This window comes from Aotus nancymaae, unplaced genomic scaffold, assembly GCF_030222135.1.
Source record: "Aotus nancymaae isolate 86718 unplaced genomic scaffold, 86718_ANA_hifiasm-v0.15.2.pri h1tg000020l, whole genome shotgun sequence".
Classification (NCBI taxonomy): Eukaryota; Metazoa; Chordata; class Mammalia; order Primates; family Aotidae; genus Aotus; species Aotus nancymaae.
In genome coordinates this window covers 30697563-30720144 of record NW_026988432.1, presented here as the reverse complement: position 1 = coordinate 30720144, position 22582 = coordinate 30697563, and the positions used below count along the sequence as shown (strand labels likewise).

At 49.2% G+C, this 22582-nt stretch overlaps 1 protein-coding gene across 2 annotated transcripts in view; it reads right to left on the bottom strand.

Moving 5' to 3' along the window:
• Window positions 1–2191: 2191 nt before the first annotated feature.
• Window positions 2192–22582, bottom strand: part of ST8SIA5 (ST8 alpha-N-acetyl-neuraminide alpha-2,8-sialyltransferase 5) — an 82041-nt gene continuing 61650 nt past the window's right edge. For both annotated transcript variants that reach the window (XM_012440884.2, XM_012440885.2), the window contains 3 exons: window positions 20610–20722; window positions 15775–15867; window positions 2192–14293 (listed from right to left, as the gene is read on the bottom strand). In XM_012440884.2, coding sequence (XP_012296307.2) covers window positions 13825–14293; window positions 15775–15867; window positions 20610–20722 — 675 coding nt within the window. In that variant the 3' untranslated portion in view covers window positions 2192–13824. The remainder of the gene's footprint in view (window positions 14294–15774; window positions 15868–20609; window positions 20723–22582) is intronic.

Sequence of the window (22582 nt, the reverse complement as noted above, 5' to 3'; positions counted from 1 at the left end):
ATCGGTTATGGGCCGCCTTTCCCCACAGGGTCTCATCTCTGTCCAGCTCTCCAACTTTATCTCCCATCATGTCCCCCTCTTTTTCCGGGAAGGAGCATGCTGGCCTTCCATGAGGGTCCCAAGCTCTCTCCCACCTGGAACTGTGTCCTCCACAGTTCCACCTAGGTAACCCTGCCTCTCATGGGGAGCCTGCCTTGGTGCTCAATCTCACTCCAGGGCTACCTGTCAGAGCCTCTCATAGCACTTGCATGTTCCTTTGTAGTATGGTTTATAATGAAACATTTAGCAGTGAGGTTGTTTATTACCTGTATTTCTCTGGACAGACACTATGTTCCATGAATGCAGTGACTGAATGTGCATTTGCACGCTCTTGTGTTCTCAAATACTCAAGTAGCTTGGCCTAAAGCAGGGGTTCAAAAATATTTGTTGAATGATGAATGAAGTGACAAATAATATGCATTCGATAAATATTTATTAAATAAACCATAATAACCTTGAATCTTCAGCTTGTTCATACATTCATTCGTTCATTCAAGAATATTTATTGAAATTCCATTTCCCTGTTTGTCAGCTCTTTTTCTTACTACGATATACAGAAGACAGACCAGGCGCAGTGGCTCACACCTATAATCCCAGCACTTTGGGAGGCCAAGGTGGGAGAACTGCTTGAACCCAAGAGTTTGAGATCAGCCTGGGCAACATGGCAAAATCTCCTCTCTAATAAAAATAGAAAAATTAGCTGGGTATTAGCACACCCATGGCCTCAGCTACTCAGGAAGCTGAGGTGGGAAGATCACCTGAGCCCAGGAGGCAGAGGTTGCAGTGAACCAAGATAGTGCCACTGCACTCCAGACTCAATATCAGAGCAAGACCCTATCTCAAAAAAAAAAAAAAAAAAAAAAAAGGGCAATACACAGGTCTTAGGGATGACCCTCCAATAGTATCCTTACATTCTGTTATTGTTTGCTTGAGTGTCTGACATTTTACAATTGTCATAATGAAGCATTTAAACATCTTACAGCTGTCACTAAAAATTCATCGTAGAGAGGAAACGGTCCTCTTTGAGAAAATATCTTTGGGAAGTGGAAGGTGAGCGGAGACCCAGGCTCAGCAGGAGACCAAGCAAACAGAGAATGATTCAACAGCTCCGAAGAGAAATGGGGAGATGGAGAGATGAGAAAAGGAATGCCAAGAGGGAAGAGGTGGAAGAGAGAGGCCAGAGAGGTAGGGTAAGGCCAAGGTCACGAGGAGTGTGCACACCGGAAACTCGGCCAGCGGCTGGGCCGTCTCCTTTTCAGGATGTTTGAAGTGGCCTCAATCCCTTTCCCACTGCTTCCCACCACACTCTCGGACACACTACACAATCACAGGTATCAAGGAGAGGGTTGCATCTAATATCTGGATGATCAATAAATACAATGCAGAAACATGCCCAAAAGCAGGAGTCTGAAGGCAGTGGGGTCATGGAAACACCGGCCCCTGGGAGTTTGCAGAAATCATGGGGAAGGCTTTGGGCTTTTCCAAGATGCAGAGCTGGGGACTCCAAGCAATGTTAGCTACATCTCATGGGGCAAACAGGCTCCAGCCAGGCATTTTGTGCATAAATGCAAAAAAACTTTTGATACAATTCTGTCTTAAATACACTCAAGGAGATTGGCATTGAACGAAGTTTTTTTTTCCTTTACAAATGGGTAATTAGTGCTCAGATGCCCTCAGTGTGACTTTGACCTTGATAGAGCCGCTTTGCTTCGAGAAAGGCAAGTCTGCAATAGTCATGGGATCTTCTGCTTCCAGTAACGAGTGCATCTCAAACCCACCTTCCCCAGGCAGCTCCAGCCCTCAGGGGCCTTCCCTCCTCCAGAGTCCCCTCTCCATGTCGTTGTACACCTTCGTACACTGTCAATTCAACATGCCACTCAGCTGGATCTTAATCTGGGCTCTGAGCCCCTTCGGTGAGCCCACCTACTCCCTGGTTCAGATGGCTACTCCTGCCAGCCACCCACAGGTCTCCTGATTCTCACGTGCCCCCGACACTGCCCAAAGGTGTGCCCAGGGTGGCCACGGTCTCTTCACAATACCTGGCAGTTCCCCACAGTGGGCTGTGCTGCTGTCAGCCCCCTGCAGCCCAATCCCCAGACACACACACACACACACACACACACAGAGCTATAGACAAAGACTCTTTGCTGGATGAATCATTTGACTGGTTTTATTAGATAGAAACTGAGGGCCTTTCAAACACAGTGGCAGATACAAAGTACCCTGATTATGTTTTTATGCATAGCATCACAGCTGTCACTTCAGAACCACTACTCAAGGACAGCCACACACAAGCTAGAATTATGCTGCAGGAGTTTGTATGAACCACTGCTCCCAGAACAAAATTTGCATAAAAATAACATCAGTCCTGCAGCCCCGTGTCCCCACACTGTCTTTGAATGGCACAGCCTTTCTCTCCAGGGCCAGGGGAGGGAGAAAATCAGCAGAGCAAGCAAGGGGATTTTCATATAGATGGTGCTTCTCCACACCCCAGCAAAGGACATCTCGGCCTCCCTTCTCTTCTCCATCAGGAAAGGCTCCATGGAGTGCGGTGCAGTGTGACTTGGCTCTTTGAGAGAAAAGCAAGGGAGAGAAGGGACCGAGGAACAGAGGGATGCCATGTGGCCGCTTTTTCTTCACCCGCAGGAGGCCACTCCGAAACGAACCGATGTACCAGCCCCTCAGGGAAAGACCCAGCCTGTCTTCATGTGGGCTCCTGGGCAGGGGGGCCAGGAAATTGACACCAAGCCTGGGCTGAAGCCACACCCAGGTGCAGCCACCGGCACCTGGCTCCAGCCACAGGCACCTGTTTCCACAGCTCCCCTGCTGACTCCAGCGTCTGTCCTGGCTTTATCTGGGGAGGGAGGTGGCAGGGTATTGGCTCCAAACTGTACCACTGAATAATCCATTGTATGCCTATTGAGATGAAGTGTTAATTTCTAAGAAAATACTAGACATACGCATATGTTTCAAAGTTCAAACAATACCGTATTGAAGAAGAGTTCTGGCGCTCTGATGGGAGGCTAGTTGGGTCCAGAAAGGGAAGCTGCAGGTCACCAAGCCCCTGCGACATCCCTAAATTGTGCAGAGTGTGGGAGCCCCAGGGGGACCAGCTACCCCACAAAGTGACCTTGAGCAGAGGGACTTGCCCAGAAGCCAGCCTCAGAGAGGGCCCGATGTCCCACTGGAGGCGAGTACAGGAGAACAGGCTCAGGAGCCCGGTGAGGGGCTGGCAGGAGCTGCCACTTGGGAGCCCCCCAGTTGCCTCCCACATGGTTGGAGCAGCGGGGGCCAGCACCATGGGCCCTGCCCCCAATTCACCCACTCTCCTGCTTTGCTTAGGCCTGTGGCCTTGGGTGACTCTGCCAGATACAACTGCCTCCCTTCTGTCCCACTAGGTTCAGCCACCCAAGGCTGCTGGTTCTGGGTGCCCTGAGCTTGGCCCCCAAAGAGGAATAAATATGGAACAGGCCTCTCCACACAGGCACTGGACAGGGCATGAGGCCAGGGTGAAGCCCAGGCCTGGAGCAGACTCCAAATCAGCCTAACAACTTCAGAGGGGAGAAAAAAGTGCCCACGGGTGCCCTGGGCACACCACGCTATCTTTCTGGGCCTCGGCAAGGAGGGCTGCTACTCTCTGCCCTGTCCTCCTCACAGGAGTGCAGCAAAATCCAGCAAGAAAATGAATGGTGAAGGTGTGGAGAGAGTAGAAGTGTAAATTTCCGCCCAAAAAATGGTCATATTCTTAAATTCACCAAAAAGCACCCAGGCCGGAGTTACTGCAGAGCCAGCACAGCCCTAGCTGACCTTCCTGCCCCACACAATAAGGACAACACAAGCAGAATTGGAGGTGCAGAAAGAGGATGACCAGTCACACCACCACCCAGGCTGCAAAGTCCCTTGGAGGTGGGAAGGTGGAAGGAACTTGTCCCCCCACCATCCGCCCTCGCCACTGTCCTGTTTTCTTAGGAGAGAGGTAGAGGAGAGTCTTCAATGTCAGGGAGAAAACGTTAAGTTCTAAAGAGTGAGTTTACCCATCTCACCTACCCTGCATCATTAGATCATGAGCTATTTCATTTACTTGAGCTTCAGGGTCACTGAGAGTTTGTCTTTGAAGCACCAAGAGTTTTGTGAATGCATTTTAAGTGTTTGGGGATGGAAATAATTCTAAAGTGGATAAAATGCCTCCCTGCCTTCTTAGACAATGTATTGAACACTGTTGGAACGTTTTTGTACCTCTGCATGTCCTGGGTGTCACAGGGTGAATCGAGCAAACGTGTGGCTCTTGGGATTATTACAACACATTCTCCCTCTCTTCCCCACTAAACGACCAATGACCTCAGGCTACCTGATGGTTTCTAAGATATGCATTTAGTTTTGGTCTTTTTTAATTATTATTTTGAGACAGGATCTGGCTCTGTCACCCAGGCTGGAGTGCAGCAGCGTGATCTCAGCTCACGGCACCCTCTGCCTCCTGGGCTCAAGCCAGTCTCCCACCTCAGCCTCTTGAGTAGCTGGGACTGACTACAGGCGTGCTTTTGTATTCTTTGTTGAGACGAGGTTTCGCCATGTTGCCCAGGCTGGTCGTCAGCTCCTGAGCTCAAGTGATCTCCCACCTCAGCCTCCCAAAATGCTGAGATTACAGATGTTAGCCACCATGCCCAGCCATATTTTCTTATCCTTAATATAGTTTTTTTAAAAAAATACAAACGGTCATTGAACAAGTAAACTAGTTTTGGTCATCTTAATGCCATCACAACTTAGGCTATTAGCTATCACTTCTCGCTTTATCTAGCACCTGTCATCATTCTCTTAGTTTCCTTTGTTACTAGAAACCAACCGAGTTCACTAGAGCTGAATTTAAAATCAAAGTGAATGCCATGAGATACATGATGTTAGCAAAATGGTTGGCCTTTGATACACAGCTTTATAGCACCTATTTCAGGGGCTCAAAATTATTTTCCTTCAACTGAGTCCTCGGTTACCTGGGGGTTGAGTGAATTTCTGGGCTCAATCCTAGGAAGTGAGTTGCATTTTCACCCTGCTTCAGTAAATCAGTAACCGTTTCCACCTTTAATCAGTCCTTGAGATCTTCAGAAGTTCTTGTCAACTTTGTGGCTGAGTGTGGAAATCTGAGCTGTCAGCGGGGGTTGAAGTTGCCCCCGTTGCTGGGGGTATCTTTAAAGGAGGGAGAATAGATTGAGACAGAAACCAGGTATTCACTCTCTGGTTTCAGCTCAAGCCTGTTCCAAAGTATGATAGAAAAGGAAATGCAGAAAGAAGTGAGACGCGAACCCTAGCCCCTGAGCTCACGGCAGTCCCGGTGCCGTGCTGTGTTTCCTCAGCGCCACCTTCCGTGTTTGTGCACAGATGTGGAGGTGGGCAGAGGGCTGGGCCTGCATCAGAAAGCCAGGTTTTCACACAGGTAGGCCAGACAGGTCCTCCCCACGCTAGCGGGCCAAGTGTGGCACTCAGATCCTACCCAGCACCAGTCACAAGGTGACCCTCACACAGGCACAGGCTGAACCCATCACTCCAGCCCCACCAACCCATTCGCTCAGATCACAAAATGCATCCTAATCTTAGGCACAGATAAATTCTTAATTCAGGCAGATTCTGAGGCTCCTAGCCCTGAGAGAAGAAATCTATGTTACTTTGCTTTAAAAATATTTCATCATATATATCTAAATGTTAAAATGTTCATATAAAGAAAAACTGGTACCTTTAAGAGTCTCAGGCTTGAATCAGACTGGGAGAAGGAAGGGTCCACCAACCCCCAACCAGGAAAAAGAACAGGGCCAATCTAGTTAAAGGATCGTCTAGAGCCATGAGCCTCCAACTGCTTTCCCTGGACTGGCATCAGCATCACTTGGGAACTTGTTAGAGAAGCTCCACCCTGGCCTCATCGAATGAGACTCTGAGGTAGGGCCCATAATCAATGAGCTCCAATTTGAGAACTGCTGACAGTATAGTGGTTCTCAAGGCTGGCTGCATATTAGAAACATCTGGAGAATTTGTGAAACCCTAATACTCAGGTCACATCTCAGATCACCTGACTCAGAATGTCAAGGGGTGGAGTCCTATGAGTATTTCTTAAGCCCTTCAGAGGACTAAAATGTGCACCAAGGCAAAAACCATCTGCCTTAGGGTAATGATTCCCAACCACGTGAGAGAGAGACCCACTTAGTGAGATCTTAGAAAATAAGGATGCCAGGCCCTATCCCCAGGCCTGCTGAGTCAGATTCTGGGAAGGTGAGGACACGGCTTGGGGATTATTTTATAAAGACTTCCAGGTGATTCCTATGTGCACACAAGGTTGCGAATGGCAATTCTAGAGAAAACAAAACTTTTACCCCAAAGCTGAGCAGATCATTTAGTCGAAGGAAATGAGAGATTTGTTGCCAGGGGAACCATTTCCCGACTGAAGAGAGAGACTGGTTTCTGGCTTTTGTGGCCAACAGCCAAGTCATGGAAGTGTATGAGTTTTGTTTGTTTTCTTTTATTTTCTTTTTCCTTGGAAATAAAAAAATAAAATGTTCTCAGAAGAGACAGGGCAGGGGAAAAATCTAAAGACTTCTAAAAGATCAGCAAAGCTCTTGTCTCTCAGGACATGCTGGCTGGGACAGTGGAAACCAGTTGGCAGAGCAAGGCCAGGTCTTCACTCCCTCTCAGCAAGGGAGCCAAGGTCTCGGGAAGCCAGGGGCTGACCACCAGCCCAGAACAACTGCCCAAGGGAAAAATAAAAACAAAAACAAAATGTCTGCTTTAGGGACACCCAAAATAGTTACTGTCATCTGAGAGCTGCTTGTACCTACGTGATTCTTCATACTTAAGAAGTCATTGCTATACTATGCTGCGTGAAATAAGCCAGTCATCAAAAAGAAAAACATTATACTATTCCACTTATCTGAGGGACCTAGAGCCGTACAATTCATAGAGAGAGAAAGTAGAATGGCAGTTGCTAGGGCCTGGGGAAGGGGGAAGTGAAGACTTGTCATTTAATGGGTTTGAAGGTTTCGTTTTGCAAGATGAGAAGCTTTCCAGAGACAGAATATTCAACAATGGAATGTGTTTATCGTTACTGAACTGTACACTTAAAAATGGTCAAGATGGTAAATTTTATGTTATGTGTATTTTACCATAATTACAAATGAAAAAGAAATCTTTGTTCGTGTTAAAGCAAAACCAATTTGGTAAATCTTACAGAGTCCGGAGCACGTGATTTTTGTTACTAGGCTCATAACGGGTTGTATATTATATTTGTATATATAGGAGAGGCAGAAGTTGGGCTGTATGCCACATTCTTCTTTTCATTCTTTTCCTACTCAAGGCTCCAGTCTGATTTTCAAGCCATACGTGGCCACTTAGCTGGTGGCAACTTCTGAACCACAAGCAGTTGTATGCTCAGGAACAGATAGGGGCCTCACACATGCTGATTCCCAGGCACCTCCTCTCCCCCAGGTTCTCAGCCCACAGTTTTAACAAGCACCCAGGTGATTCTGATGCAGGCCACCAGAAAGCCATCCTACAGGGCATCCTAATAAACCCGTGTGACCTTCAGAGAGGAGACTGTAGATCTATCCGGTCTACTCTTTGAAGATCACAAGGGTTTATTAGGATGCCCTGTAGGATGAAATCAGCCTCCACAGATTGGCCTTGTTTGACTAGACCTCTAAAGAATAGCACAAGACACACCCTGGCCACCAGTGCACCCCTCACCTGGCCTCACTTGAACCCTGAGCCACAGTTAGCCTCTTCCCAGAGGGTGCCCTGGTTACAGGTAGGAGACTAGGTCAGGGCGTGTGTTGACCTCAGAGCAGCAGCACCTTTTCTCCCCTAGGAAACAACCTCTGCTCCTGGCCTCCCCCTGGGCATCTGGAGCAGACATCCTGCAAAACTCAGCTCACCTGTTTCCCAGCCAAAGCATTCGGCATGTTCCTCTAGCTTTTGAAACACCATTGATAAATCCCTTGTACACTGCTTCCCAGGCTGCACCTCAGCCATAGCAATGTAAGATCCTCACATGTTTGTGTGGCTTTGAGGAAGGGAAGAAGTAGAGAAGAAGAAACACAGAAACTCTCTTTCCCTTCTTTCATTAAAAGTAGAGGGAAAAGGATTGGTTAGCCAGCAAAAAGCAGATGAGCAAGGTTATAATGAGGGAAAACAAAAGGAGGCTAGCCGAGCCAACAAGCCCCCACTCGACACACATTTCAGCCTCCTGAGCCCTGAGCTCCCCTGGACAGGCAGGAAGAGTCTTTGCCTTCCTGGAATGTGCTAGGTAAAAAAATCAATAGAGGACTTTTCTCAGCTGAAGGTGTTACTCGGTTTATTAGCAGGGTGTCCTGAACTGCTGGAGCCCACCAAGACCCAGAGACCTCATTACTGTAGTAAACACATGTTGAGCAGCCGCAGCATGTGGTTTTCTGCCAGTGTTGGCAGTACAAAATGAGCTTAGATATCGTGTCTTCCCTGGGGGAGAAGACAGACCTTCTATCAAGGACACAGGGGCCCTTATGCTGTGCGCTGGGAGGATGTCCTAATGGAGTCGGTGACGGTTGCAGCAGCAGCACAGAGGAGACAGTGCGCAGCCTAGGTCTCTAGAGGAGAGGATGCAGGGGGCTATTACCTGACTTCTGCAAAAGCGGCCAGATAAAAGGAAGGAGAGAGGAGCTTAGGAGTGTGAGGGCCATTCCAAGTATCTGAACAGCGTGTGCAAAGGCACCTGCAATAGTACGGGGTGGGGCAGGGAAGTGGCAGAAGGATCTCTGGGAAGAGGAGTAAGCCAGCTTGGGCCATTGCCTGCAAGATTTGGTAAAGAATCTGAAGTTTATGATACAGGGAGGCAATGGGCCCCACAAAAGGTATTTCTGGAAGGTAATTATCTGAAAGCAGAAAGATCAGTCAGAAGGGTCTGGGTTAGGGCAGTGACAGAGGGGATGCAGGGAGGGAATGAATTAAAGGGACGTTTATGAGTGAAATTAACAAGATATGATGAACAAATAGACATAAAGAACAAAGGAGAAGGAAGAGGCAAGGATGATCCAAGTTTTGGGCTGAGGCAGCCTGTGCTTGCTAGTGTCTAGTTTGTGCAGGGCACTGTGCTAGGCATCATGCAACACTATTTCACTTAGCTTTGCAACAGCTGTTGAGGCTGGTGGCCTGTCCTTATCTCAGATGATGAGTCCAGAGCCTCCAGGGGCATCAGGAGCTCCAAACAGCTATGAAGTAGTGGGAGGAGACTCTGAGTTCAGATTGTTCTTCTAACTAGACCAGTTGAGGACATGTTGAGGTTTGAGATACTGTGCAGACACAGACATTCAGGAGGCTGCAGGTCGCATGCTTCCAATGCTCCTAGGGAGAATGCAGGTAGAGGGGTTAAGAAGCCAGGGCAAGAGATACTTAAGGCGGTAAATAGATAAGATTTCTGCAGGAACGCTCCTAGGAAGAGAAGAGAACCCTGAGGAAGCTTCATGGAAGATGAATCAACAAAGGAACCTGAGAAGAAGCATTCAGACAAACAGGAGGAAAGTCAGGGAAGAAGAGTTAGAAAACAGAAGAGGAGAAGACTTTAGAAAGACCAGAGAGACTGGGCACAGTGGCTCACACCTATAATCCCAGCACTTTGGGAGCCTAAGGCAGGAGGATTGCTTGAGCCCAGGAGTTCAAGACTAGCCTGGTCAACATAGCAAAACACCATTTCTACAAAAAAAAAAAAATTTTTTTTTAATTAGCTGGGAGTAATGGCACATGTATGTGGTCCTAGCTACTTGGGAGGCTGAGGTGGGAGGATCGCTTGAGCCCAGGTGTCGAGGCTACAGTGAGCCATGTTTACATTACCGAATTCCAGCCTGGGTGACAGAGTGAGACTATCTCAAACAAACAAACAAAAAAGACCAGAGAGGCCAACCTTGTCAAATGTTACACAGATGTCAAGGGTGGTATCTGAGAAGTATCCACTGCTTTGCTGGTTACACGTTTTACACTGTCAACCTTCAGAATTCAGAATCAACTCTGGTCATCTCCTCCTGTCCTGAGCCTGGATTCGACAGTGTTCAGCACAACCAGCTCCCATGTATGTTCATGGGATTCTTCATTTATCACCTACACACACACATACACCAGAGCACAAACTCCCAGAGGGCAGAGACTACGTTTTGTTCATCACTAGTTCCTCAGCACCTAGCACCGTGCCTGGCACAACATGAGCACTCAATAAATATAATTTATTCACCAGTTCACTCACTGAATTGGCGAATGACCATCTGAAGCCAGTACTCTACTCTGCCTCAGTTGTTCCCAGGCACTGCTCTGCTTCCTCTCCCTTTCAGCAAAGTCAAGGGTGATGAGCACATGCTGTCTCTGGGCACCAGGTGATTAGTGGGCAGAGCTGCCGCAGCAGCGTTGCCGAAACAGTCTCAGGCTATCGCTGACCTTGAGCCACCTTTCTCTGTGCTTGGCTAAGCACTGAGTCATTTACTTGTTTTTGCTGCCTTTCAAGCCTGGAGCCGTGGGTTTAGCACAAAGGAAGACATGATGGTTGTTTTGTTTACGGGGAATCAATTTCCCTTAAATAATAATTTAATGAGTAGTCTGCACTGCATGGTGGGGTGGTGACAGGGCTGTGGAGGAACATGGCAGAGGGCTTCCAGAGTCAATACCAGGTCTCTCTGAGCCTTTGAAAAAATGTTTTTCTTATAAACACTGGCTGCAGGGGAGAGACTGTAGCCTGAAAGTCAGGAGACTGGTGAGTCCCTGTTGAGCCACACGCTGGCCATGTAGCCCTGGGCAAGTCATTCGTGTTGTCACTTAACATGTGCTGTTGCTGGGAATCTCTCCTCACCTTAAAAATGTGAAGATGGCCTCAGTTCCCCTCCAATGCCACTGCGGGTAAATCGCTACTGCTGCAGGGGGCAGGGTTAGGGAGAGGCACCTACAAGCACAGACATGTCCCGGACAATGACAGCCCCCCTGAGCATTTGTCCCTGGAGCTGGGTCCCATACCATCCTGCAGGAGCATCTTGGTCAGGACCCCTCTTGTTCTGGTGTCTGCCTGGGAAGCTAAGACAGAGGTTTGGAGCACAGACTTAGGGGCTCTACAGATCTGGGTGCAGTTCCCTCCATTAGATGCCTGACCAAGGGCAAGTCCCTGAATTGCTCTGAGCCTCGGTCTCCTCATCTGTACAATGGGAGGTTCCTTACCCAAGGGGGTCTCGTGATGATGAGGCCTGGCACAGAATGAGAGCATGCTAAATGCTAGCTATTATAATAATAACTATTACTTATGGCTTAGATCCATTCATCATGAAAGTCCCCTCAAAATAAGGAGATTGTACAGACCCTAAAGATTTTTACAAAGCTTCTAGTTGTAGAGATGAGGAAACTGAGACATTGAGGGAGAGGAAGGACTAGCCCTAAAACCCATAGTCAGGAATATTGCCAGCAGCCAGGTGTCCCAACTCCTCTGTGGGCTGGATCCCGATGCTCTAATCCCCAGCTCCTATGGGGGCCCTGGTTGGGGCAGATTCCAGCCTGGAACACCCTTGGCTGCGGGAACCCTGATGCCTGTGTCACCAAGGTGCCTCCCCCAAACACTGCCCATGTGGAACGTAAGCAGTACCCACAGGGCTGCCGGTAGAGGCCTCTGTCCACAGCAGGCACTCAGCAGAGCTTCAGGCAGGACTCGACCCAGGTCACATCTCTGCTCTGGGCCTGTTTCCTTAAGTGGGACAAAATGATCTTTAAGAACCTTCCAGTTTTACATTCCATGGTTTCAAGAACTGGGTTCAATTAACCATGCAGTAGCTAGAAGTCTCAGTTAACTGGAATCTTTCCCAGAAGTTCCTTCCCCGGGAGAAATAGGCAGAGCTCAAGAAAGTAACACGCATCCGCTGCCTTTTGCAGTTCTTCCTGGTTTAGCGGGCGTTTGGGCTCATTTCATCCCCTTGGCTACTCCCCCACATTCCTGACCAGCAGACTGAGGCTTGGAGCTGCCTGAGGTTTTCCCGACCAGGACCAGAGCTCAAACTGCAGGTGAGAGTCAGCACCAAGAACAGTGCTGTGTACGAGGCACAGGCTCCACAACAACCCACCCACAGGAAGCACAAGCCAAGACAGAAAGCTTTGGCCAAGAACAGAGCCCTGGATCAGAAGCCCGGAGGCCTGGGATAAAGCCTGCGCTCTCCTCTGTCCCTGACTGGCTCAGCCTGGGGGCCTCTCAGATCAGGTGACTGGATGGCAGGTCCCACTCCCTGCTATATTCTCACAGCTCCTCGCCCTCCCAGAGCACCCAGCATGTATCTCTTGGCCCTGTTCCCCCAGAAAACACAGATAATACCTTTGTTTATCCTCATGTCTTCCTAAGTCCAACCACAGACCAAAGCAGAATAGACTTTCCAGAAATATTTAAGGGAAGGAAGAAAGGTGGAAGGAAGTGGGGGAGAAAGGGAAGAAGGGAGGGAGGCAGGTTGCCAGGCATGTAGGCTGAAGTCCTCCTCCCAGCACTAACATCCTCTGATTCCACAAAGTTAAGTTCTAAGGCAGTTCACCAACAGTGTCTCTTAGACACAGTCCCATTTACAGTGGAAACACAGGGAGAAGCAAAGGGAATTAATGTCAGATGAGAAATGACATGTGAACCCCTCTCTGCCTAAGCCCAGCTGACTGCCCCAAGCCCAGGCCCTGGGGTCTGCTGTGGGAAGTCCCGCCTTCATAGCAGAAGCCTCAGTGATGCTGGTGTCGGAGGCCACAATTCGCTTCTCTCTGCTAAGCTCACCGCCTCACATGTCAGTGCTTTCCAGCTCAGAGCCTACGGTTCCAACTGAGGAACATGATACAGCAGGATTCTGCAGGATTCAGAGACATGAGAGGAAGAGGTCTTTATAAATAACTCCTGGTTTAAATGGAGCTGAAAATAGGGAGACAGAAGAGGAAGTCAATTGCTAAGCACTTATTGAGTCAATAACATTGGCTTGGAAGCCATAGTGCAAATAGCTGGTCTGGTTTATTTCCTTCTCATCAAAAGAGCTAACACAGGATTGAACCTGGAGGCACCAAGACTGCGTGTGTGTCCAAGGATGTGTTTGAAAGGGTGGTGTGGCGCTTCTCAGATGACGATGTCTCAGCTAAGACATGACATAGGCCTTGCCTTGTATTAGGTCTCTGGGTGTCACGGAAGAACCTGTCGGGTGGGGTGGCTTGGCTGGTAAGTCCCTGGACCTCTTGAGATACGCTTTCTTCACTGGAAGGTCTAGTCACTGGGTTGGCCTCTAAGCTCTGAGATTTAGATAGAAGTTCATAGCTAAGTCTTCGATATAAAACTCAGGAACCAAAAGTGTTAATAAAATCTCGACTGTGCTCAAGTGTCCTGTGAAGTGTCCTGTCTCCTCCCTCAATTCCATTCTCTGTAGGGCCTTCCTTCCGCTGCAACAGGGGCCTGCAGTTTGTGCTCTCTCTCGGATGGCAAAAGTTAGTGGAAATGTGCTTGATTCACTTGCAGTCCCCAGGGCCCCTGATCATGGGGTGTGGCCCAGCAGCATGCTAGCCAGGGCAGGTGGAGGCACTGGGTGGAGGCACCCTTAGGGGCCAGGCCAGGAGGCTGAGAGCTGACTCTGCCCCTGTACCTAACCCTGCCTCCCCGCCCCAGGATCCAAGTACAAAGCTGAACTATGGAGAAAGTGGCAGCCTGAATGCCAGGCCCCCACACTGCCCGGCTCAGGGCTCCGAATTCCACCGGGAGGGACAGCAGGAGAGGATGTGCCATTTGCCGGGCAGCCTAGCAGGCCGCCATCAACAGCAGCTGCAGGTGCCCGTGTGCACGCGAAGGATGCCTCGGCTGTGCAGGTGCAGGAAGTTGAAAATCTCGGAGGGCATGGCGTGGAAGCCGGGACGCGGCTTGACATTGTCATAGTAGTGGTGGGTGATGTAGAGGCCTGAGGGGTTCATGGGGAAGGCCCAGAAGCCGAACAAGTGCACCTCCTCGCAGAGCTCCAGCGCTGCGGTGGCCAGGATGAGGCCAGTGCTGATGCGCTTGGCACGCACCCCCAGGCTGAGCCAGTAGCGCGACACGTTGACCAGGTACTGCGGGTGGAAGTAGTAGACGGCCTGCGGGGACTCGAAGTCGTCCAGCACGTACTTGACGCGGATGGACACGTCAGTGTTGCGCGTGTTGTAGAAAGCGGGCAGCAGCACCGACGCGTTCTCGTACACCTGCAGCACGCGGTAGAACGGCCGCCGCCACTTCTCCAGCTTGTGGAACCTGCGCAGGGCGCGCGTGAGAGGTGAGTGCCCACTTCTTCGTGCTCCCAGGCCCCTCGCTTCCCCACTCGTGCACCCTGGGGCTTTGCAAAGGGCAGAGGGACTCAGAAGGCCACCTGCCTCCTCACGCCTCATGCACCTGTGCAGATGAAGGTGAGGCCTTTCTCAGGGGCAGTTGAGTTTTTGTAAGTGAGTGCAGGAGAGGGCAGTCGGGATCCAAAGGAACAGATATCCAGGGTGTGGCTGCAGCGGGCAGGGCAATGCTGAACGCAAAAGGATGAGGGTGGCCCAAGGGAGGCTCATCAAGGAAGTGGTTGCAGAAGAGGAGGCTTGCTCTAGAGGCCTCATGCCATTCATCTGTCATCCCCAAGATCCCCAGGGACGAACCCCAGATGCAGCCACCTGTCCTGGCTCTGACACTTCCTCCCCTGCAGCCTCCGTTTCTCTCTCACACACTAGTGTGGTGTTGTTTTTAGAGACAGGGTCTTGCTCCGTCATCCAGGCTAGAGTGCAGTGGTGCAATCATAGCTCACTGCAGCCTCAAAATCCTGGACTCAAGCAATCCTCTCACCTCAGCCTCCTGAGTAGCTGAGACTACAGGTGTGCACCACAACACTTGGCTTATTATTATTATTTTAATTTGTTGTAGAGACCAGGAGATTGGTCCCAAGTTGGTCTTGAACTCCCGGCCACAAGCCACACTCTGGCTGCAGCCTCTGCCTCCCCAAGTGCTGTGGTTATAGGCATGAGCCACCACGCCTGCTTTACATTAAGCAGCCTTCCCTCTTGGACCCTCTCTCACCTCTCTGAGCGCTCCTTCACTCAGTGACTTTGCTGTCTCTTCCCACCCCTTAAATAGCGGTTCCCTGGGCATCTGATCCAATTCAATGACTCCCCTCCTCTCATCTCTCACTGTCCCCTCCTCTTACATGTCCTCTGATCTGGTTGGTATGACTATACCCAGGGCTAGGGTTTTAATACTTCCCCTACAACCTTCCAGATGAACCCCAGTAGGGGATCCAGGAGGGGGGCTGAGATCTCAGTGTGAGCTTCTCCCCAGTACCAGCTGGACACAGCCAGGTAGAAAGCTGCCTGCCCTGGTCACACCCTGGAAAGCTGTCCCACCCATCTCTAGGTGAAGGTAGTATAGACCAGCACCATGCAAAAGAAATAACACAGGCCACACAGGGAATGTCCAATGTCCAAGTAAGCACATATGAAACAGTAGAAATGGGTGAAGTTTTTATATTTTCTATAACCCACTATTTTGAAAATACCATTACTTCAACATGTAATTAATATAAAAAGTTAATGAGGTATGTTATCCTGTGTTTCATATTTAAGTCTTTGAACCCCAGTGTGTGTTTACCCTCACAGCCAGCACATCTCCGCCTGGACTAACCACACTGCCAGTGCCCAGTAGCCCCATGTGACTATTGGCTACCGTTTTGCGCAGTGCCATTCTAGAAAGAAGCCACTGACCTCTCTGTGATGATGCTGGGGTTAACAGTGACCACGTCCGTCTTCACCCCCACATCCATGGTGTACTTCTCTGAGATGGGGGGCAGGTTGCACCTGCAGAAGAGAAAAGGCAGCCCGAGCACAGGTGGCTGGTCATTCAATAGGTCAAGCTGGGGAGTGAAGGGATGGTGATCATGGGGGCAGCGGGACGCAACAGCAACCAGCCTGGAGGGTTCTCTGTGGCCAGGTGATAAGACAGTGGTTCTTCTGCTCCATGGTAGGCACTGGGACTGCCAACAGGCTTGGCTGAAGTTCCAGACAAATGGAGCAGAGAAACCACAAGTTGTAAAATGCAGTTACAGGATTGGGTAGTCCCTGGACCTCTGGAAGATGGGATTATGGCTCTCAGAGGACAGATGGCAGGGGAGCATCTCCTTTTCTAGAGAGTCAAGACTTCCCCGAGGAAGCAATGCTTGAGCTGAGGTCTGAAGGAGGAAGTGAACACAAGTCCTGTGGCAGGAGAAGGGCTAAATAAACATGGGATATGTTCAAGGATACATCTTAGAAATGCAACACATATTGTGCGCAAAAGCAAGTCGCCATCATTTGTAGAAAGCCCCATAGTAGGAAGAGTAACAGCCCCCAAAGATGTCCACTTCCTAATCCCTGGAGCCTGTGACTATGCAGCCTTATGTGGCAGAAGGGACTCTGCAGCTGCAATTAAGGCTCTTGAGATGGAGCCATTGCCCTGAGTTATCTGGGGGAGTCCAATGTCATCACAAGGGTCTTTATAAGAGGAGATGTGACAACCAAGGAGAGAGAAGAAAATACATGGCAACAGAATTGGAGTCAGAGAAAGAGACTGGAAGATGCTCCACTGTGGGCGTTGCCATGAGCCAAGGAATGCCAGGAGCTTCTAGGAGCTGAAAAAGGAAACGAATTCTCCCTGGGAGCCTCCAGAAGGGAATGCAGTTCTGCAGACATCTTGATTTTAGTCCAGTGAGACTTCTGACCCCCAAGACCATAAGATAACAAAATCTGTGTTTTAAGCCACTAACTTGGTGGTAATTTTTTATAGCAGCCTCAAACACGCATGGTTTAACATTACATTGTTCAGGGGTACATCTACATGTGACACAACAATTTTTAACAATGAGAGAAATGATTACTAAATTCAGGGTAGCCATACCTTTAGGGTGAAACAGAGGTAGAACGGGAAGGAGCACACAAGTTGATACAAAAGCACGATACAAACATTCAACTTCTTAAATCAAGTGGTTGGTTTACAAATATTCATTTTATTGTTTTGCTTCATACTTATGTGGTACAAATATTCTTCACATCAAATACTACATAATGAATGAATGAATAATAAATGCTGAAATAAGCAGATGTTAACTAGGTGAATGTGGAACTCATGAACATTCCAGACACAAGTCCTGTGCAAAGGCCCTGTGGTAGATGAGAACAGAAAGCACCCAGGAGTGACTGCAGCCCAGTGACTAGAGCACAGGAAAGCAGGGAGTGGTACAAGCTGAGGGCAGAGAGGGAAGAAGGGGCCAGACGGTAAGGGACAGTGGGCCTTGTGGAGAATGTGGCCCTTCATCAAGGGGAAGCCATGGGTTTAAGGAATAAATGTGCAGAAGAACCCTCTACAACTGGACTAGGACCGTCACCTACTTTATGATCCAAGCACACCCCTGTCTATCAGACCACTATGAAAGGCAGGTTTTATATTCTCCTTAAAGATTGGGGAGGGGGGTGTCTACAGTCAGTTACCATTTTTTGAGCATCTGTGACATGCCAGGAACTTTCACAGGATTATGTGAGACATCAATAGCCTCGAGTGGCAGATATTAGGCTCCCTGTGTGGCAAATGGGAAACCAGGCATTCAGAGAGGTCAAGGGACTTGCTGCTATTAGGTGGTCAAGGCAGGGTGGAGGATGGGTCTGTCTGACTCCAAGTCTAGGTCTTGTTCCCAATGCAATAGCATCCAGTGCGGACATGCCTAGAACAGGATGGAGTCTCGGGGCATCTTGGTATGCACACGCAGGCACCCAGCGAGCCTTTGCTGCCGCTGCACTGCGATGACGATGATGACGATGAGGATGGAAGGGCCCACAGCATCTCCAAAACTTGCTCAAACAACTGCACGCTCTCACAGATGTTAACAGATCTTAAGTGGTGGGACAAGAGACTGGCCCCTTAGAGGGAGAAGTTTACCGTCATATTATTGAGCTAGGGAAATGACGTGATACTGCAGAAAGAATGCAAGACCAGAACTGTATTCCCATTTCTGACTATGAGTAGCCCCATGATTCTGGCAAGGAATATCATCCCCCTCCAAAAAATTGTTTTTCATCTGTAAAATGAGAGGAGTATTTTAAAATATCATTTTTTATAATAAAACTTATTACGTGTCCCACATTGTTTAAAGATTTTACACATATTAATTCATTTATTCCTCATACTGACCCCAAGGGGCAGGTACTATTATCATCCTCATTTTTCATTTTAGGGAATAGAGGCAGAGTGGTTAGGTAACTTATGCAAAGTAACACAGCTTTTTCTAACTCAAACCAGGCTGCCCAGCTTCAGAGCCTGTGGACATAACCACCATACACTCCATTCCTTAGCCCTGAAAATCACATAAGTCCATTTTTTCATTCACTCCTTCATTCCTTCATTTAAGACTCAATTTCTAAGTAGTTATGTTGTGCCAATTACATCAGTCACTGTAAACAGAAGTTCTCTGTGTGTTTCTAATCTGCAAGCGTGAGACCACCCAGCTGGTCCCTGGTTATAGGGCTGGGTGTTAAAGGCCACATGAGAGGTGGACACCAAGTTGCATGGGAGCCCAGAAAAGGGTGCAAGTGGGGATAGCCAGGGAAGGAGTGGGTGATTCTTGAGCTAAGCTTGGAGGGCCAAGTGGTAGTTGGCAAAGCAGGATGTAGGGAATAGGGAGAGAGCATTTCAGGCAGAGAGAACGGGGCCTGGAAGGGCAGTGGCTGGCATTAACTGGGCTCTACTGGTGTGTCCAGTGCTGGAGGTACTAAGAGCTATAGAATCGTTAAGTCATTGAATCCCAAAACTGAGGGAGCTGCTATCCTTGTCCCCATTTTGCAGATGAAGAAACCAAGGCCCAGAAGAGTGAGATGACATTCCTGAGGTCATGTGCCTAGCAATGCTGGAGCCTGTATGGAAGTTCAGGGAGACCCCAGAGACCTGGGCTTCTCCCCAAAAGACCATCTTAAAAGAGGCTTTCTTTGTTTACACAGATGAGGTTAAAAAAAACAAAGAAAGAAAGAGGCTTTCTGGCTGGGCAAAGTGGCTCACGCCTGTAATCCCAGCATTTTGGGAGGCCAAGGTGAGCGGATCACCTGAGGTCAGGAGTTCGAGACCAGCCTGACCAACATGGAAAACCCCCACCTCTACTAAAATACAAAATTAGCCGGTGTGGTGGCGCATGTCTGTAATCCCAGCTACTCGAGAGGCTGAGAATCGCTTGAACCTGGGAGGCAGAGGTTGCAGTGAGCCGAGATCGCATAATTGCACTCCAGCCTGGGCAATAAGAGCAAAATTCTGTCTCAAAAAAAAAAAAAAGAAAGAAAGAGGCTTTCCCCGCCTCCCCTGGCAGGAATGTGGATGGCTAAGGATTCAGTGAGGGACAGAGATTTCCATATTGGAGGAAGCTTAACCTTCAATGTTGGACTCGACTAGGCATCCACAGGGAGCACGCGGGCAGACTCCAGATCACAGAGAGAGGAGTGTCTCTCACACTCTGCCTGTGACAGCAGGTGATGCAGGGTGTACAAGGCTTCCTTCTTCTTGAAACAGAGTCTGGGGTTGGACAGCCAAGAACCCAAAATATGCAGGAGCTGCCTTTATTTTAGGACCTCAAGTCGCACCAAACCTGCTCTACCCTCCCCAACCTGACACCAACTGAGAGGCCAGATGATTGTGAGTGAATCCATGCTTCATGCAACCCCACTACAGACTCAACCCAAGTCTCTTTGCTTGAAGCTCTTTTTTCTTTTTTTTTTTTTTTGAGAGAGAGAGTTTTGCTCTTACTGCCCAGGCTGGAGTGCAATGGCCCAATCTCAGCTCACTGCAACCTCTGCCTCTTGAGTTCAGGTGATTCTCCTGCTTCAGCCTCCCAAGTAGCTGGAATTACAAACATATGCCACCACGCCCAGCTAATTTTGTATTTTTAGCAGAGAGAGACAGGGTTTCACCATGTTGGTCAGGCTGGTCTCAAACTCCTGACCTCAGGTGATCCAACTGCCTCAGCCTCCCAAAGTGCTGGGATTACAGGCATGAGCCACTGTGCCCTGCCTAAGCTCTTATTTTCAACCCACCTTCTTCACCCAAGCTAAAGAAATAAATGAAGATCCACAAAGAGATAAGAAGGGGGCTAAAGAAGCATAAGGAAAAAGTACAAGGACCAGTCTCTGGCTAAGTTTGAGTCAGGGTGAAGCCAATATTGGTGTCCACCACAAGGCTGCCCTGGTTCCAACCAGTGCTTCTGGAAGGGTAGCACCCAAGGAGACAGCGCCCAGAGGACCTCCTGACATGGCTGCAAGCTCCTGAGTCCTCGGTGCCTTCAAATCTGTGATTCCCTTTGCTCTTGACACATCTCCCACTGTGCAGATGTGGAAACTGAGGACCTGGCAGTTCAACGACTTTCCCAAAAGGATGGGGCTGCAGAGAGGAAGGGATACCCCAGAGCTGAGGGTCTGCAGGGGTGGGGAGTGGGGATTAATTGCTTAAAGGGTGGCATTAGGGCACCCAGGGAAGAATATGGAGGAGGAGGGACATGGGGTACTGGTAAGGGCAGAGCCAGGGTTTCTTTTACCGGAAGACGAAGTCGGCACTGTTGATCTCCCTCCCACAGCGGCTGTTCTTCAGGATGCCTCCGTTGCCCACCACGGCACACTTCTTAAACTGGGACCGGTAGTAGGGCATGTCCTGGGGGAGGCATGGGCACAGCCGTCAGAGCCAAGCCACCCCCTGCCCCAATCTGCAACTCTCATCTCTGAAAGCATACCCACCCCTATTAACTCCTGGCCCCGAGAGGCAGCCTTGTGGAGAATGTGGGAGGAAAGCTGTTTTCCACTTTACGGATGGGAAGAGGGGTCGAGAGTCTTGTTACTATTAGATGGCTGCAAAAGTCAACCCCATCTCTGATGCCCAGGGCCTGCCGGGCAGCTTTCCTCCTAGCACATAGCAGCTGGCAGCCTTGCATGAGACAGGCTAGGCCTGCAGCCTGAGCTTTCAGTGGGACCAGCAGCCAGGCAGGTCTCGTGGAGAATCACGCTGCCCTGGGACCATCAGGAATAAGCCTAACATAAGGGGGACTTCTGTGGGAGACTGTCCTTATTTATGGTCCATTTTCCCTGGACAGACAGGCCCAGTGTGCCAAGACAGGGAAAACAAGGGCATCTCACAGCCAGGGGCTGAGTAAACGGCACCATTAGACTTTTACCAGAGAAAGGGAAACAGTCATTTTCAGAAAAATCATCAAAAGTTTACTATGTTCTATATGAGTGTTTCCTAAACTTTTAAGTTAAGAACTACCTGGGCTACTTTCTGAAAATATAAATTTCTGGGCTCCATCCCAGCGCCATGGAATCATGGCGGATAGGAGGCTGGGAAGCTGAATTTTTTACAAACACGAAGAGATACTCATATTTAGGGAAGTTCAGGGAATGCTAGTCTACGTCACACTACTCTAATTCAGGGACAAGCGAGCTGCACACAGCCCGTGGGCCACATCTGGCCTGCCGTCTGTTTTTGTGTAACTTGCAAGCCAGGAATGGATTTTATATTTTTAAATGGTTGGAAACAACCCAAAGAAGAAACTATTTTGTGATACGTGAAAACTATGTAAAGTTCCAATTCCGGCATCTAATAAGATTGAAAGTGTTATTGGAACAGACATGCTCACTTGTTTACTCATGCCTATGGCTGCTTTTGTGCTAGAATGATAGAGGTGAGTAGTGCTGACAGAGAGGATATGAACTGCAAATCCTAAACCGTTACTGCCTGGCGCTTTCTGGAGAAAGTTTGGTGAGCCCTGCTGTCTGTCCCTGGGCCTCAGTGGTCCACACCCTGGCTCTCCTTGGATCTGTATGTCATACTAAGCTGTGTTACACCCACTGGCATTACCACCATTCCCAGCCGGCATTTTCTTATTTTCTATATTCCTGATGCTCTGGCACCTGGTGCCTTGCTAATTCCTAGTTAGCAAACAACTGTCCTGCAAGCTCACCTTTCCTGTGAAAACCAACCAATCAGAGCCCACACCCTCATTGACAGGCTACTATCCCTCCTGCTCACCCCTCCCACCACCGCCCTAATCATCCCAGGGCCAGGTATCCGACAATCAGAAGCAGTCCCTATGCCGCAGAGCCTGCGTTAGATGCAAGTCCACCTGCTGTCACCAGCCTCATGTTCCAGGCCTTGTAAAACCCACCTTGTAAAGGTGGCTCAACACCATCCTCCGAGGGCCGCAGTGGGTGAGAACACATTTGACACCTCTCACCTTCAGCTGCCCCTCCACGTCCTCAGAATGTACGAGTCTTGCCTATACACTCTGGTACCAGTCACAGAATGCAGGAAATTCTGGGCTTCGTGTCATTAGCAATCAGCTAAGAAGCAAGGCAGACAAGGCCTTCAGATTTCATCCAAAAAGACCTCCACATGCCCCTACTCAGAATTTCTATAAACTGCATTCACTAAGTGCTGCCCTGGGCCCAGAGGTCTCCTGGATGTGGTTATGAACACATCCACGCAACCTTCCTCCTCTTCAGAGTCCATACACCACCA